The sequence below is a fragment of the Meles meles genome, chromosome 15 (genome assembly GCF_922984935.1).
Source record: "Meles meles chromosome 15, mMelMel3.1 paternal haplotype, whole genome shotgun sequence".
Classification (NCBI taxonomy): Eukaryota; Metazoa; Chordata; class Mammalia; order Carnivora; family Mustelidae; genus Meles; species Meles meles.
In genome coordinates this window covers 44,697,130-44,713,846 of record NC_060080.1, presented here as the reverse complement: position 1 = coordinate 44,713,846, position 16,717 = coordinate 44,697,130, and the positions used below count along the sequence as shown (strand labels likewise).

Sequence of the window (16,717 nt, the reverse complement as noted above, 5' to 3'; positions counted from 1 at the left end):
TCCTTGTCCATTTTCTCTTCTCTTTCCTTGGTCCTGAAGTTTGTGCAAGGACCACACTCATGAGAGTGTGTTGGTTGACTACCCCACCACAACTGAGGGATTCATATGCATGTAGATATCCTAGTTTGGCCCTGGTGAACTCGTCAAGGATACAATAATGAATCTTTCTCCATGCTCAGTGGTGATCCTCCTATTCAAGCAGTTTTGAAAGGATTCTGAGCTCAGGTTTCTGAAAGGTCCCTAGTGATCAAACTAGAATGCCCACTAATAACTTCGTTAATGACTCATGAAACTATTTAATAAAATTATTGAACTAATATGAAGTGATGGGCAGAAAGAGACTTAGTAAATGAAATATGGTACTGCTTATTTGGTCCCTGAAATAGTGAATGACAAGGGAGTTCTTTTCTACATTCCATTCTTTCACTTCTCATCCTTCTCCCACTGGGATGGATTAGCTGTGCCAGAAACATAAGAGCCTAAGATGCAAAGAAGAAGGAAGAGCTGGTCTCATTCTAAAAGTGACTCCTAATGTAAAACAGTTGACATACAGAAATGTCAAACAATTTTAATATATTATACTAAGTACTGTAATGGTACATACCTAATTAGGATGCTATAAAATTACAGAGAACTGACAACTTTGTGAATTAAGGAAAGTTTAACAATGTCAGTTAATTCTAAATGAGATACCAGAGATTAAGGAGGAATTCACCTGGGCCAAAGAGAAAGAGGTATATTTAAGTTTGAAAATAAATTCATCATGGACATGTTGGTATGACATGGCATGTTTCCATGTCACCTTTGAAGACATTAAATAATCAGTCTAATTGGAACATTTCAATAAATATTTGTAGGAATGGGTGGAGAAACATAGGTTAAAAATCACAGGCAGGTTATCTGATGTTTGTGTTTGTATCTTATAAAGATTTTAGAGTCCCTCTATATTAAAGGAAATCATTGAAGTGTTTAAAGTTAGATGTGAATCTTTTAGGTGTTTACTCAGGGGCAGTAGGGTTGGTTGGCCATTCATTTCCACTATCTCTAGTTAACCTTGGATTTTGCTCTTATGGTTGTAAGCAGCCCTATTTGCATCTTTAGTGCAACTCCATGTTTGTTTTACTGATTCACCCTGTGCTCTTGAAAGATCACCTCTGATGTCTTTCTGAAGGATTAAGTCTAGAGCTTCCTTACCTCTCTTTTAGGATCTCAGTAGACACTTAAATGAGGCAACCTTGATTTTCATATGCATGCTGAACTCTGATTTCATTACTCTTGGAATGCCATCATTCTGTGGCCTGGTGTGCACTCTGCATACAAAAGCATAATAAGAACTTACACGTCTATTTTCAACTTTGATCATCCTTTCAGGATATAAGCTATTAAGAGCAATACAGTATTTCTGATAAATAACTATAAAGAGGTGTCTACACTTTTTGATGTAATCTAGAAACTAGAAAGAAAATTTTTTGTAATCTATAATGTAATATTTATGTAATCCTATTTATTTATGTAATCCTATATCAAAAACTCTGTTAATGTATAATGTGAGAATCATAAAGGCAATGCTGTATTCTATTCTAATTAGTGGGAAGCAGAAGCAGCATCATATTTGAAGTAGTTTCAGACTTTTTCTATCAGTATTACTTTTGGGATATTTAATTTTTCAGACATTATGAGAGGTATTAGAAGAATTCATAATTTAACATCTTGGATTTTGTCAAGATGTATCATTGTTCCATGAGCTTTGTTTTCTGTCTTATCACTTTAAAAACCAAAACAGGACAAAACTAAAACAGGAAAGAGTGCAGCAGCTTGGAGAGCAAAGGTATATTGGTTAAAGAATTGGTTAAAGAGTGGTAGTGGTTGACCAAGCCCTAAATAAATAAGTACTGAATGTGCTTAAAAGCAGAGCATGAAGAAATATTTTCTTAAGGGTCAGACCCAGAGAAACACTGACTTGACATAAGAGAAATGAATGCCTTCTTGGTTAAAGTAAACAAAATTGAATTAGTTGTAGGCCTTATCAGGTTGAGGAATATAAGATCATTAGAATATTAAGGATAAATTGAACTCTGAGCCCTCATTTATAAGTGAGGATTCTGTACCTCCTCTCCCACCATTTTTCACCCTTAAAAGGTTGATGTTATATTCTGTTCCATCTTTTTATTAAAGAACTTTTCTTTTCCTGCCTCTTCTGACAATGCCACATCCATAATGGTGTTGTTCATAATGATATGCCACCCCCTTAGTCTCCGTAGAGAGATTATTTACTCCATGTTGGAGCAAACAGAATGCCTTTCTTCAAACTTAGGGTTTCAGAGCAGTCCTCAGCATGTTTTCAGCCCCAGAACATCCATTATGACAGTGGTCACTTTTTAGGTTTTAGCTTTCCTCTCTTTCCCTTTGGCATAGAATCAGACCTGGAGGCTGTTGGAGAAAGATAACATGTCACCTTCTGCATTTTCCTCCTCCTCAGATCTTCTTCAGGGCAATCTTGCACAAACAGAACAAAGCTACACAACAACAGAACAAAGCCACACAACAACACTGATCACCCTTTTATACTCCATCAAAGGTCTTTATGAAAATAGAGAGATGTGCCCTAGAGCCAGGGTCCAGTGGGTGGGTACTACCTAACTCAACTTTTATTTTTATTTTTTTAAAAAGATTGGTTGACTGATTTGAGAGAGAGAGAGAGAGTGAAAGAGAGAGTTATGGGGGATGAGGGAAGGGGGAAAAGGAGAGAGAAAATCCCAAGCAGACTCCCCACTGAGTGTGGAGCCTGAAGGGGGCTTGATCTCACAACCCTGAAATCATGACCTGAGCTGAAATCAAGAGCAGGGTGTTCAACTGACTGAGCCTACCAGGTGTACCTACCTAACTCAACTCTACAGTGGGCAGTTATTAATTAAGGTCAAATATTAGGCATCTGGTCACAGTCACAATTTCTGAGGGACTTTCTCACATAAAACTGTTGATCAAAGTGGTTTCTTTTACATTCTGGTCCAAGAGCTAGAACTTTATTTTATCAGAGTCTTATTCTGTAAAAAGTACAGCCTTGAGGATAATCTGTTGATCTTTTCAAATATTTGAATCATGAGAAGATTCAAAGTAAAAAAGGGACAGACATTAATATAACAGACCCTCCTTCTACAACTGAGGTGTAACAAATATTAACATTTTGCAGTATCTGATTCACATTATTATTTTCCTAAGAATTAAGATATACTTGAAACCTCCTGGGGTGCCTGGGTGACTCAGTGGGTTAAAGTCTCTGCCTTCAGCTCAGGTCATGATCCCAGAGTCCTGGGATTGAGCCCCGCATCAGGCTCTCTGCTCAGCTGGGGGTCTGCTTCCCCCTCTCTCTCTGCCTCTCTGTCTACTTGGGATCTTGGTCTGTCAAATAAGTAAATAAAATCTTTAAGAAGAAGAAGAAAAAAAAAAGGAAACCTCCTTAGGAACTCTACCTCATCTTATGCCCCTCTTTCCTTCTCTAAGACAACCACTATACTTAACTATACATCCTTTTAGAACATGTATAATAAAATGTATATATCTTTCATTACACAGTACTCTTTGTGAACTTTTAAATTATTTCACAAATGGTATATCTTTTCAGTTTGTTTTTCCTGGTCAACACTTTGAACTTAGGACTTACTCATTTGACTATAGTGGCTGTCTTCTGACTTATATCCTGAAATCCATTTTGTTCCATCCTGATGTATTGCCCATGAATATGGAGTGAACAGCTCACTGTATTTCCCCAATGTCTCACTTAGTGGATTCCACACCCTGGGATAGTGCCAGTTGGAAGGGATCCCTTAAAGCTATTATTTTTATTCCTAGGTTTAATATAACTCTTCTTATTAACTTTTGGACTATTCAACCTATTTAGAAACAACTATTACCATAGAGACAGAAAGATGTTCCTGTGACTCCAGTGTACTCAGCCCTGCTAACCAGTACCTCTTTAGAAGTCAATATTTGGCCATGCCCTAGAAAATGTCTCAGCTCATTGGTTGGGACTAGAAGACTCTATTTTATTAGATTTTGTCAAAGTGTTTGCCAGAATGATGTGTGGCCATTTGACTCCCTTCTACAGTAGAAGGGTTTCCTCTTTTCCACATGCTCAGTAAGATGGGTGTTATTAAGCTTTAGTTTGTTTGCCCTTTCCAAGAGGTATGAAATATTCTCTTGTTGTTCACATTGTAAGTTTTCCAATTATTAGTGAAGTAAAGCATGATGTATTTATCAATAATATGGGATTTAGCATTTTGTGAATTACCTGTCTAACCTCCTTGGTCTACTTTTCTGTTTTTAGCCTTATTCATTTGTCGGAGTAGTTATTTTATGTACATGTAGAACTACTATCAGTGAAACACTAGGGATAAAACTGCAGACAGCTAACTGCTACTGATGGTATACAAATCTGTAAAACTGTTGATGGTCATGATGGCAGCTTAGGCATCAAATAGAATGAAATTAATATTCAGAATTTTCAGTTTAAGAAGGGAAGGGAATTTATAATTCCATTTAAGAAAGATATTTATGGGGGGTACCTGGGTGGCTCAGTGGTTTAAACCTCTGCCTTTGGCTCAGGTCATGATCTCAGGGTCTTGGGATCGAGCCCTGCATCAGGGTCTCTGCTCAGCAGGGAGCCTGCTTCGCCCCACCTTTCTGCCTGCCTCTCTGCCTATTTGTGATTTCTATCCATCAAATAAAATCTTTTTTTTTTAAAGAAAAATACTCATGGGGAAATCCCAAATGCATTAACAATATTTTCATGCCTAGGGAGGTCAATTTCAATGATCTAGATTATTTAGTGATATAAAACAGTTTATTCCAACAGAAATGGAAAGCTGGAATGGCCTAAGCTTCATGTGGTAGTTTTTAGAGGTATATTTTTGTAGCAGTAAAACTCAATGTCCACCAAATTCCTTTTATGTAAAAGTATTTCAAAGGCACAAATGAAAAATTCAAATGGTAGAGAGAACCAATCCTAGTAATTCACTCACAGAAGGAAATTCACCCCATGCATGCTTTGGTTTTGATCATTTCTATTGAAAGAATGGCTAGTCTATTTTCCTGTAACTCTCCTCTCTCTTTTTTTTTTAAATACACTTTTTAACATTGGACTTTACCTAGTAGAAATACATTTTTCTAGGAAGGTTTTATCTTAAATACTTTGACCCTAGAAAGTAAAGTAATTTAGCAGAGTTTCTCACACTAGGGATTAAAACGGATGTTAAAGTATCCACAGAGGATGAAAATGAGTATAAAGATGAATCAGGCATGAAAGTTCAGAAATGAAAATAGATGAATGATGTTTCTATTTTATTGTCCTTGTAAATAAAATGAATTGTGCTTTTGGCTTTCATTTGCCATATGAATTGATTGTTACAAGATAAAACCTGAGAAAATTGAATTATAATTTTTGAGAATCAGTGAATCAGCAGCATTTTTTCAAGTAGTCAGTGGAAGTGTTCCAGACATTTCACTGAATTTGCTTTCTGCAAAGCTCCACTATGTATGTAGGTGTCTTTGTTTAAAGAGGTGCTAACATTTTAGGGATTTATATATGTATCTTCTTTCACATTGAATGGTCCTGGTAAAATGAAACAAAACTGCATTTGGCTTTGAGCCCACTGGTCTGTAAGCCTAGACTTTGTGCTGGAATGCTCTGGGATTCTGTCTCCCCTCTTGTAAGGTTCTTCTACAGGCCTCCCTCCATTACCATCCCCCTACCTCCAGTCTCAAGTCCTATCTCAACAAAAGTGAAATACATCCGATCACTTCACATGTTGCTGTGAAATCCTATAGGTTAAGATCTATTACTCAACACCTATGATTTGAGCATATGATATTAGTTAAATAATTACCAAGGCTTTTTGAGGACCAAATGCCATCCAATAAATGTGTATGCATCATTTCATTAAGATAGAACCTTTCAGGGGTGCCTGGGTGGCTCAGTGGATTGAGCCGCTGCCTTCAGCTCAGGTCATGATCTCAGGGTCCTGGGATCGAGCCCCGCATCGGGCTCTCTGCTCAGCAGGGAGCCTGCTTCTGCCTCTCCCTCTCTGCCTGCCTCTCTGCCTACTTTGGATCGATCTCTCTCTAAAAAAGAAAAAAGAAGATAGAACCTTTTATTTTATAGACAAAGAAGCAGGTTTAGAAGGAGTTAAGAAAACTTTGCTAAGGTTTCACAGCTAGTAACTAGTAGAAATGAAATTTAACTCAGGTTAAAATAACACAAAACATGTATGTGTATACATGATAGCACACAATCCTGAGAAGGTTTCAAAACCTTGTAGTTGCATACCATCACCATTCATGGAGTAATGGTTTACTTCCTATGCTGAAAGTAAGTAGTACAGAGATCACTGCATTGGGTCCACCCCAAACTACACAGGTAGGCACACAACTCCACTGAGCAGGTGGAATACAGGGAGCATGCCACCTTGCCCAAGGGCTGGAACGGGAGCGTAAGAGAAAGATGGCTTAATCCACTGTTTCTTGCTTTGTTTAATGCAGTGATGCCACGCTTTGCCGAGCAAGTAGAGGTGGCTATTGAAGCCCTGAGTGCCAACGTCCCTCAACCATTCGAAGAGAATGAGTTCATTGATGCCTCTCGCCTGGTGTATGATGGTGTTCGAGATATCAGAAAAGCTGTGCTGATGATCAGGGTATGTAAGGCTTCTACAGTTTGGAGCTGATCAGAGCTTCTGGTACAGACTCCTGAGAATTTACTTGGTTTGTGTTAATTACTTAGTTTTACTTGTTAAACTGTTTGGCTCCTCATTTAGTCAGACAAGGGGAACACTTTAGTCAAGCAAAAGGGACAAGTGATTCCAACAAGCCTAGATTCACACTGAATAACCTGAGGAGTGATGCTCTGCCTATTTCTTACATGCAGTGTTGTCTAAATTTGATACTAACTTGCAGGTGCCCCTGCTATTAACCATGTATTCCTCTGGCTAACATAATTTTCCCATCAGGATCAGAAAGCCATGAGTTGGAAAGAAAGGAAGAGTACCCAGCTTAGCAGTATTAATAATAATGATGATGATGATAATGATCAGATACATAGTCACACTATCTTAACAACAAATAATTACAATCTTATGAATAAGGCTGTATAATTTTGTAGCAAACCTCTTCCCATCACTCACCCTACAAGCTTCCCATCCTCAGTCTTTTGTTGGCAGCTGTGAGCCTTCCAAATGACTGTCCAAGTGTGATAGAGCCATATTCTAGAAAACATATAATACAGTAGGTTTTAAAACTCAACATAAGTATCCATTGCCACTTGTTTTGTTCACCCACAAGGTACCTTCTTTTATTTACATTAAGACACATAGTTTCCCTTGTTCCATTTAACTGCTACATAATATTTCATTGTAAGATGAGATTTTTTTTTCTTCTTACCTTACCAACAATTTGGCATTGTTTTCAAATAAGTTTCTTACCCACTGAACTTTTTAAAAATAAACTTAAAATATTCAAGAGCATAATTGATGACACAAATATATTTGGGGCTATTAAGACTGAAAAAGAGATGGGGCTTCTGCAGTGACAGTCGTAAGAACATGAGAACATATTGTCTGATAACAATATAATGTGAGCCACAATTGTAATTTCAAATTTTCTGGTAGACACATTTGGAAAAAAAAAACCACAGGTGAAGTCAATTTTAATAATTAACTTAATCAAATGTATCTAAAATGTTATCATTTTTGACATGTGGCATTAGCTACATTAAAATTCTCAGTAATTCATTGTAGCTCATGTCTACCATATTGGGTTAGATAGCACTGGAGTGCATCCCTACCTTAACCCTCTGCAGTTGTCTCTAAGGCTGCTCAGTAAAACCACAAGGTATCTGTTCACTGCATTCTGAAAAACTTGCTCTCAGGGCGATCACTGAACATCTAAACCAATATAACTTTAAACACTGTAAAACAATACTAACCAAATAATATCTTTGGTATTTTGTTCTCTTTGAACAATATATACCTAGTCCTTTGAGTATTTTATCTGTGAGATTAATTCTCCTCTGAATCTTGATATCTTTGAGGTCATTAAATTCATGAGTGATTCTCTTCAACTGTGATTTCCAGAGTGCAGTATGGTACTTCCATGGTGATCTGAGCAGGTGGATTAGAGTATCACCAGGAAGAGTCTCTCTTCCCTCTTTGTTGGTATCTGTGCTTCCCCTGAAACATTTCCAAACACCTTCATTTGGGAGGGCAAAAAATATCTTCAAATTTTCTTGTCTCTAAATTCAGCTTGATTGTTTTCTCATTAAATATGTCTGTCTTTCATAATAATTTCATGATCAGAGTGTTCAGACAATTGCATAAGTTACAACAGACGATTCTCATACTTAACAATGTGGAGTTCGTGTTTGGAATTTGGTATATGTGCTGCCGAAGCAAGCACTCGTGTTTGGAATTTGGAGGCTATCAGATATATTTCCTGTTCTTCTAACTTGCCCATTTTAGATCTGTCAAACTCTTAACACCTTGCAAGACTTGGCTGAAACCTTCAAATTTTCTCCATAAAAAATATTGACCCTCTCCTTCATCTGTGTATAACTATTTCTGTTTATGATAGCATTTATTACATTATTCCCTTTTATGTCTTTTACCTTCTTTATACTGTGAAATTTTGGAAAGCAAAGGCTGTGTTTTTAATTTTCCCTTCACTGTAGTACCTTGTCTGGCACAGTGGTCAATGGTGTGTGTGTGTGTGTGTGTGTGTGTGTGTGTGTGTGTTGGTAGTGGTGGAAACAGATACCTGGGGAGATAAGGAAGGTAACAGAAAAGGGATGAGAATTGGAGGAGAAGGAAGAGAAAGGTAGTCAGGCTTTTAAACCTGTGACAAATTAGATCATTCTTTTTCCATTACATACTAACTTGTGAAATAAGGTAATAGACCATGAAAATTATGTTTTCAAAGCATTTGACACTAAATCCCACTATAATCCTCAAGACATATTCCCTCTTTTGCCATTTTTCTGCTTTGTTAGCCTTCACATTTTTGTGACAACCATTCATCTGGGAGGCTGAGGAAGTTTATAGCCATCACTCATTTATTCATTCATGAGCTGTAAAAAAACATAATTTTAGATAAAATGCCATATCTTGAAGTGTCATTCCTGCATCTCGACATTTCAAGTGATTTGATCAGATGGATTTCACACCACTTGAAACTAAAGAGAGAAATGTACAGTATGTACAAATTGTTATTTTTAAAATCCTTCTCCATTCAGCACCCACATGGCTTCATTTTGTACTTAATTTCTTGGTTTGCGTTTTGAGTATAATGATTAAGTCTACTTAAAAATAAAAAATCCATTGCACCAAGTTCGAAAGAAAGATAATGAGACAAGTAGAACTATTTCTTTCCCAGCAAACCTGGCCATGCCTCATTCTCTCCAAAGTGTTCATTATACTTTGTAAAAATAAGAAATCTTTTTCCCTGAAAAAAAAAAAATAAATGCAGAACACACCCTGAAGGGTTAAATTTTCCATCACCTTGACTTGCAGTGATAAATATATATTTCATGTGATGTTGGTATCCAGGCACTCCAGGGCAGTTCCAGGCAACCCTCTGAGGTAGACAAAACTATCTTTCCTGTATCCTAACCTTACCTTTCAGAACCTCATTTCTCCCTGAGAACGGGTCTACTCTGCCCCTCTGCTGTGAGACTATTTTTTTTTTGTTTGCTTCTGGCTGAGGCTTGTATTTGGTGACCTATCAGCTACAAAGGAATTTCCTAATTACCCAGCAAGGTAATTAAAAAAATGAACAGACAAATCTGGCATACCGCCATACCATTGATTCTCATTATTTGCAGTAGTTACATTCCATAATGTTGCTGTGAACATTGAGTTAGAGAATCTTGAAACACTCTTCCTAGGAGAATATGCTTAGGTTCCTAAGAGCCTCTGGTTACATTTTCATTCACTGGTCAATATATAACTGTGTTTTGTGCATGTTTTTGTTTGAATACACTTTATTTCATGTATATTTTTGACCTCCAGCCAACCTCCCTGTAACTCATTCCTGAAGGAAGCTCATCTAATGCATGCCTTTTCCCTATCAGGTACATCACAATTTTCTTACACTTAGGACCACCAAGCAACACTTGGGCACTGTACTTGGAAGCCATTATAAGCAGAGAAATCACCAAAAAAAGGCACAAAGATGCAAAATATGTGGCACTAAATGAATACAAAAAGGGTACTTATTTACAGTATAAGAGCTCAGACCAAAGGGCCCAACGTTACCTCAGCTGGAAACACACAGCTTAGGTGACTCATGTTTTTTGCTACATGGTCCTTGCTGGGAAAAACTACACAAGGATTGCTTTGGGGGATTACAAAGAAGCTTTTGGTTCATAGGCAAACTCCGAAATAAGGTATCTGCAAATAATGAGCACCAATTGTGCATTTAAGACACAGAGTTAGACATTTAATATTGGAAATTAAGATAACAGGGTAGGGTAGAAGGAGGTAATATCTTGGTGTTAGGATATCTGTATTCCAAAAAAAAAAAAAAAAAAGAAAGAAAGAAAGGAAGAAAAAACAGTTGCTTCTCATAAGAATAACCCTGGGAAAAAGTCTATTATATCTATATTCCTTTATAATGTAATTGGAACACATTAATTTGGTTGCACATGATACTTTTGAAAGCAGGTTGTGGAAACAGTTAAGTCCTGATAAAAGTCTAAAGTTTAACTTCATAAATCCCAAACTGTGCCTGAAAGGGCCCTTGGAGCATTGCACTGTCTTTTAAAATTTCAAGGGAAATATACAGATGTTTCTCAGTTCACAGTTTAAATATCAGGTTGGTACATTCCTTTTAATAACACTCTGTATTTGTGAAGCTGGGTTTTTGGTGGTTGCAGTGATAAGAAGGAAGCTCAGTGGATGTTTGGTCGTATTCCGAGATTTGAGAAGTCATGCAATGTGCACCAGGCACTAGGTTAAGTTTAATCAACTTTATCCATTTTTGTTATCTAACTGCTTAATCAACACAACTGTTCAGTTTGTGACTGTTTTATTTGTTTTTGTTTCGTTTTGTTCTTAGCCAAGAGACACCTTGAAAAAATTACTGAGACTCAGTGAGAGTTTTTGAAACTGAAGCATTTGGGAACCTATGGCTTAAATAATTCTTGGTCATTGGCATGCTCATTTTCATCTCTGTGCTTCAGTTTCCGCATCTGCAAATGAGGACAGATATTGCCTTTCCTATAAAGCACTAGCCTAGACCTGGCATTTAGTAGGTTCCCGAGAAATATTTTTCTTTTCTCATCCTGCTGGGATGACATTTCTTATTACGATCAATTAATGAAATACAATCTGTTAAACAAATTAACAATATTATTAAAACTGCAGGGATTGGAGTTACTCATCAGAGCTAGAAAATGAAGAGTTGAGAAGGCTTTTATGACAAAACTGATTTTTCTATTACAGGTTGCTATTATCCAGTTAATTAACGTGGTCCTTTAAGGTTCCACTCAAGTAATTAGAAATAATTTTATATGATTTTTCAGAAAAATTCAGTAATTTAGTCTTGGTCATTCATTTATTATTTGTTGAATGCTTACTAGATGCTCCACACAGATGGAGGGGCCCTGAATGGAGAGGTAAACAAAATAAAAGTCCCTATCTTCAAGAAAGGGACTTCTATTTTGTTTACCTCTCCATTCAGGTATGGATGGAGAGGTAAACAAAATAGAAGTTTGTTTTCTATTTCTATATTTCCCTGGTGGGAGACACAGAATATAATAAGCAAGGAGGTCGAACATGCCAATTACTGTGCCATGGAGAGAACCAAGGCAGTATAAGGGGATAGAGCACAGGGTGTGTATGAGTTTTATGAAGGGTGGTCACTCTTTGGATGGCATTGGAGAACAGACTTGGAGGAGGAGGAAACAAGCTACAAAAATATTAGGACAAATGTGTTCCAGGCAGGGGGAATCACAGATGTAGTGTTAAGGATCACACTGAATGAGATGGGAGCCTTTGATGTGTTCTAAGCTGACTTCATTTGTACAAGAATCATCACCTTGGATCTCCTGGAGAGAGTAGAATGTATGGAGAGAAAATAGAAGGAGATCCGTCAGGAGGCTTCCAGAATAATCCAGGATAGAGATGCCAGTGGCCAATCACTCCTGACTGATTTTCTTTTACATTGACTTCAGGAAAATGTAATGCTCGTGGTATAGCTTTCTGATTGGGAAATCCCTCCTCATGCATCACCCAGATTCTCGTGTTGCCTCTCTGTGTCCTCCTCTTTCTGTTCCCATTGAAGCTCTCATACACATTTGAGCCATTCTTTTAAATGGTGATTAATATATTTCTCATGTGTCCTGGTGAAACAACTTTAAATCATTCAGTTGTTTCTTATTTTGCTTCCCTCCAGAAACTGTAGAGAAGACAGAGGATTTCATTTGAAGCCAAAGGCAGGTAGATTGATCCTGTTCTGTAACTGACGTGTGGTGTGACCCTGGACAAGTACATGATTTTCTTGGGCCTCTGTAATAGGCACAAATTAATCTCCTAGAGGAGATTTTAGAGGCCAAATACTTTAATCATGCCATTTAACAAATAAAACCCACTTTTGCAATCTAAGAGATAATAGATCCAGGGAACCAAGAGTAGACCCAAAGTGGTTTTTGTTTGTTATAAAAAGGCTTTCCCTGGGAGCACAGAAAGGCAAAATTGAGGCTTGACCCTCAGGTTCCAGCTTCCAGTCCAGTGAATTATACACATTGGTGATTCATTTTTATCCTATAAACACTACCTAATGATACAGGTCTTATCTGTGGGCCCATTTGCAGACCTTCACTATATTTCCATGTCTTTTTTAACGTATGGAGATCCTTGACCAACCAAAACACAGCACTGCTCCTTGTTAAAATGAATAATTCAAAAAATAACAGCATGAGAAGTAGACACATTTACATATAATTAGCAAACTGCACATGCACCGAACTGTTTATATGGGTGACTTGGGTGGATTTGCTGAATGATGAAGGCACAAGAAAATATTTTAAGCTCATCCATTTGCCTGGTATTACTTGCGATGGTTAAGAGCATAGGCTGTGGAACCCCCTCAGCTTGCTAGGTGTAACACCCTGGAAAACTGACTTAACAACTCTGAGCTTGCTTATACATCTGTAAAATGGACATAAATTTGGGGGGTGGGGAGAGGGGGAGAGAAAGAGAGAACATTAAGCAGGCTCCATGCTCAGCATGGAGCTTGATGCAGGGCTCGATCCTACAACCCTGAGATCATAACCTGAGCTGAAATCAAGAGTTGGACGCTTAACTGACTGGGCCACCCAGGCACCCTAGGCATTGTATTTATTTCATTAGGTTGTTACAAGGATTAAATCCTTTAGCTGAATGCCTGGCCCATAGTGGTTGGTAAAAATTATTTCTATTATTATGATTATTGCAGTTATTAAGTATATGTTATCACTTACTACTTGAGTTCATTTTTATCATTTACAAAGCATTTTTGTATATATTTTATCCTAGAATCCTGTGAGGCAGACAGGGAAAATAGAAATTATTATTTCCATTTCATGAGTGAGGAGAGAAGTAAAAAAACTCTTAGTGATATAAACAGTTTGAGTGGCAGAGTTAGGCCAAAAACACTCAGATTCCCTGGGTCCACATCCAGGTTTTTATTTAATTAATTTGTTTATTTTTTTCATTTTTAAACTTTGTTTTGGTTTCTGAGCCCTAGTCACTTGAGTGAAAGCTCATCATCATTAACCTTAGGCTGCCGGGTTTTGTCTGTCATTGACTCATCTGCTAAACACACAGATCATTGAAATGTTTGGACACAGTACTATAGGCACTGTCATATTTTCCCTTTTTCCTATTGAGTGAGGTTTTTCATTTTACTTTTCTCTCTCCTTTTCAAAAACGAATGATGAAAAGTGCTTGCAATCTTGTCATCTCATCTGTCAGCAGAATTTACCAACTTGCTGTAATTGTTCTGCAGTACATTCCAGAAGAGTGAAAAATGATCAGAGATTATTGTCTCTGTCCACAATGGAAATACAACCCATTATTTGAACCAGGTTCTGCCCACCCCACCCCTGCTTTAGTTAATAAAGTATGGGAACAGAACTTCTTTCTTCCTTGTTTCTTTTAATAATTCTGTGAAAGAAAATTGAACATCTGTAGATGACTGAGTGAATATTAATAAGGTTGATGGAGAGAGAGAAGGAAAACAAGAAGGACATGTCAAAGTTTGGAAATTACTATTTCCAAAAGGTGACATTGGCATGAAGACCCCATTTTATGCCTGTCTGACCAGTCTCAAGGCTTCATCAATAACCACACCTGATTAATTATATTTAAGTAGCCAAAGAAACCAGCAGAATCACAGTGTGCCCTTTTGGATGGTAAGTGGGCTACTTTATCATCAGTGCTGCTGGGGTCTGCTTCTTCCTTTTGAAATACAGAGCCCTGAGATCTGGTGCTCCTTCTTGTGCTAAGGAACAGTTTGTGGGTGACTGTCAGCTTTTAGTCTAGTGACTTGATCTGAGAAGGTTGCACTAATGCACTGTCTCCCTTTCATGCACCATCCTCACCAACTCCACATTCATCTTCTTGGAATTAACAGAGAACAGTAGCCTACAGCACATGCTGCATGATTTAGAAGGCCTTGAACAAGGCGTAACCTCTCGTGCCTCAGTTTCCTTATCTGTAAAATGGGGAAAATTGAGTCTACATCATATGACTGTGAAGAAAACTGGATGAATTAGTATATGTAAAGTCCTTAGAGAAAACCATGATTAGCACATGTAAAGCATTTAATGTATGTTATCTATTATGGTCATTAAAGATAGGGAGTATTTTTATTTGTGGGTCTATGGATTAATTCATGCATTTTCTCTGACACAGAATAGACTGGATCTCCATGTAACTATTCACTTAAAAAAAATTAACATATAATGTATTATTTACCGCAGGGGTACAGGTCTGTGAATCCTCAGGCTTACACATTACACAGCACTCACCATAGCACATACCTCCTCATTGTCCATAACCCAGCCACCCTATCCCTACCTTTCTATCCCCCAGCAACCCTCAGTTTGTTTTGTGAGAGTAAGAGTCTCTTATGGTTTGTCTCCCTCCTGATCCTGTCTTGTAACTACTCACTTTAAAGCCATTCCATAGCTCCAGTTCTTACCTGATTTATAATGTGAAAAAGATAGACACATTTGGGTATTTGGGGTCTAAATTCTAATCTGTTATTAATTAGTTTAGAGACACTTGGCATACTATTTTGCAGAACCTTGGTTTTCTTATCTCAAATGAGAATGATCCTTATTTCACTGTGCTGGTTTTAGCTAAATTGATACTATGTGTGAAAGAGCTATTTAATCCTTGGTGGTTGCACAGTGATTGGTAGATTCACTTCGTAAAATTGTTTGAATGAATTGATATAAAAATACTAAGTAATAATGATGGCAAACATTTTTTAAATGCCTATTATATGCAGACATTTTACACAAAGTACATTACTTAGTCTTCACAAAAATCATAAAGGAACTTTTATCAATAGCAGTTCACAGGGGAGGAAACCAGAGGTAAGAGGATTTTGCTAGTGGTCACACAGGGATTCATGTTCAGGCAGTCTTGACTCTGGATAGTCAAGTTGCAACCTGTATGCTTTACGGTTTAGTGACCACATCAGATATTTCATCTGGACTAACTGTTGGCTTGGCGACGATCGATTCTTTTTGCTTATTAAGACTAGAAAAGACTGGGAGTAGAGCAAAAAGGGCATTACAGACCAATGATAGGTACAGCTTTTGTTGTTGATGGTGATTTTCTATCTTACATTTCTATGGATGGAAAAACACACAAATATATTTTTCTTAAAATTAGAAAGCATGTCATGTCATGAGCTAAGCAGACTTTTTATGCCTACAGGAGGACGTAATCGAGCGTATTTTTTTTAAAAGATAAATTGGGGCAGCTTGGTTTTTCTGACTCCATCAGAGTCAGTATCCTCCTCCATACCCCCCTACATATAACTGCCCACAAGCTCTCTTTCCTGGGAGCTACTTAGCTTTTGTAGGCACAAAGCATATGGGTGGGGATGAGGGTGATCAATTTAAAATATACTGATTCTTCTCTTTTCCTTTTTACCTTTAGACCCCAGAAGAACTAGAGGACGATTCTGACTTTGAGCAGGAAGATTATGATGTGCGCAGCCGGACAAGTGTTCAGACTGAGGACGACCAGCTCATTGCGGGGCAGAGTGCACGGGTGAGTGGACATCCAGGACTTGGGTTTCATGCACTGGGCCTATGTACACCAATTTGGTTTGAGGGGATTTCTGATCCAGGGTCTTGAAATCCCAGAGATTTATAGCTCAGAAATCTGTGCTTTCGTCTGTGGTTGTTCTTAGCAATTCGTATTTTACACAATGGAAATAACCACCACTGCTTCTGATTTCTGTTCACTCTATTCTCTTACCATCACTTGAAACTGAGAAGCTACATCACTGCAAATGGTTTAAGAGTGTAGTGGATTTTGTTGGGTGTGTCTAGATGGTTCAACAGCTAGGGGATGCAGGAATGCTCAGATCTTGCATTAGCACAGACACCGCAGTGCCACTTGAAGTCACCAAGCTTGTTAACACAAGAGGCAGTGACAAATGGAAAATTAGAGTA

The 16,717-nt window shown here is 37.7% G+C and overlaps 1 protein-coding gene across 5 annotated transcripts in view; it reads left to right on the top strand.

Annotated features, from left to right (window-relative positions):
• CTNNA2 (catenin alpha 2) overlaps positions 1 to 16,717 on the top strand; it is a 1,143,090-nt gene that overhangs the window by 1,019,137 nt on the left and 107,236 nt on the right. For all 5 annotated transcript variants that reach the window (XM_045979218.1, XM_045979219.1, XM_045979220.1 and 2 more), the window contains 2 exons: positions 6,535 to 6,686; positions 16,197 to 16,310. In XM_045979218.1, the coding sequence (XP_045835174.1) occupies positions 6,535 to 6,686; positions 16,197 to 16,310 (266 nt within the window). The remainder of the gene's footprint in view (positions 1 to 6,534; positions 6,687 to 16,196; positions 16,311 to 16,717) is intronic.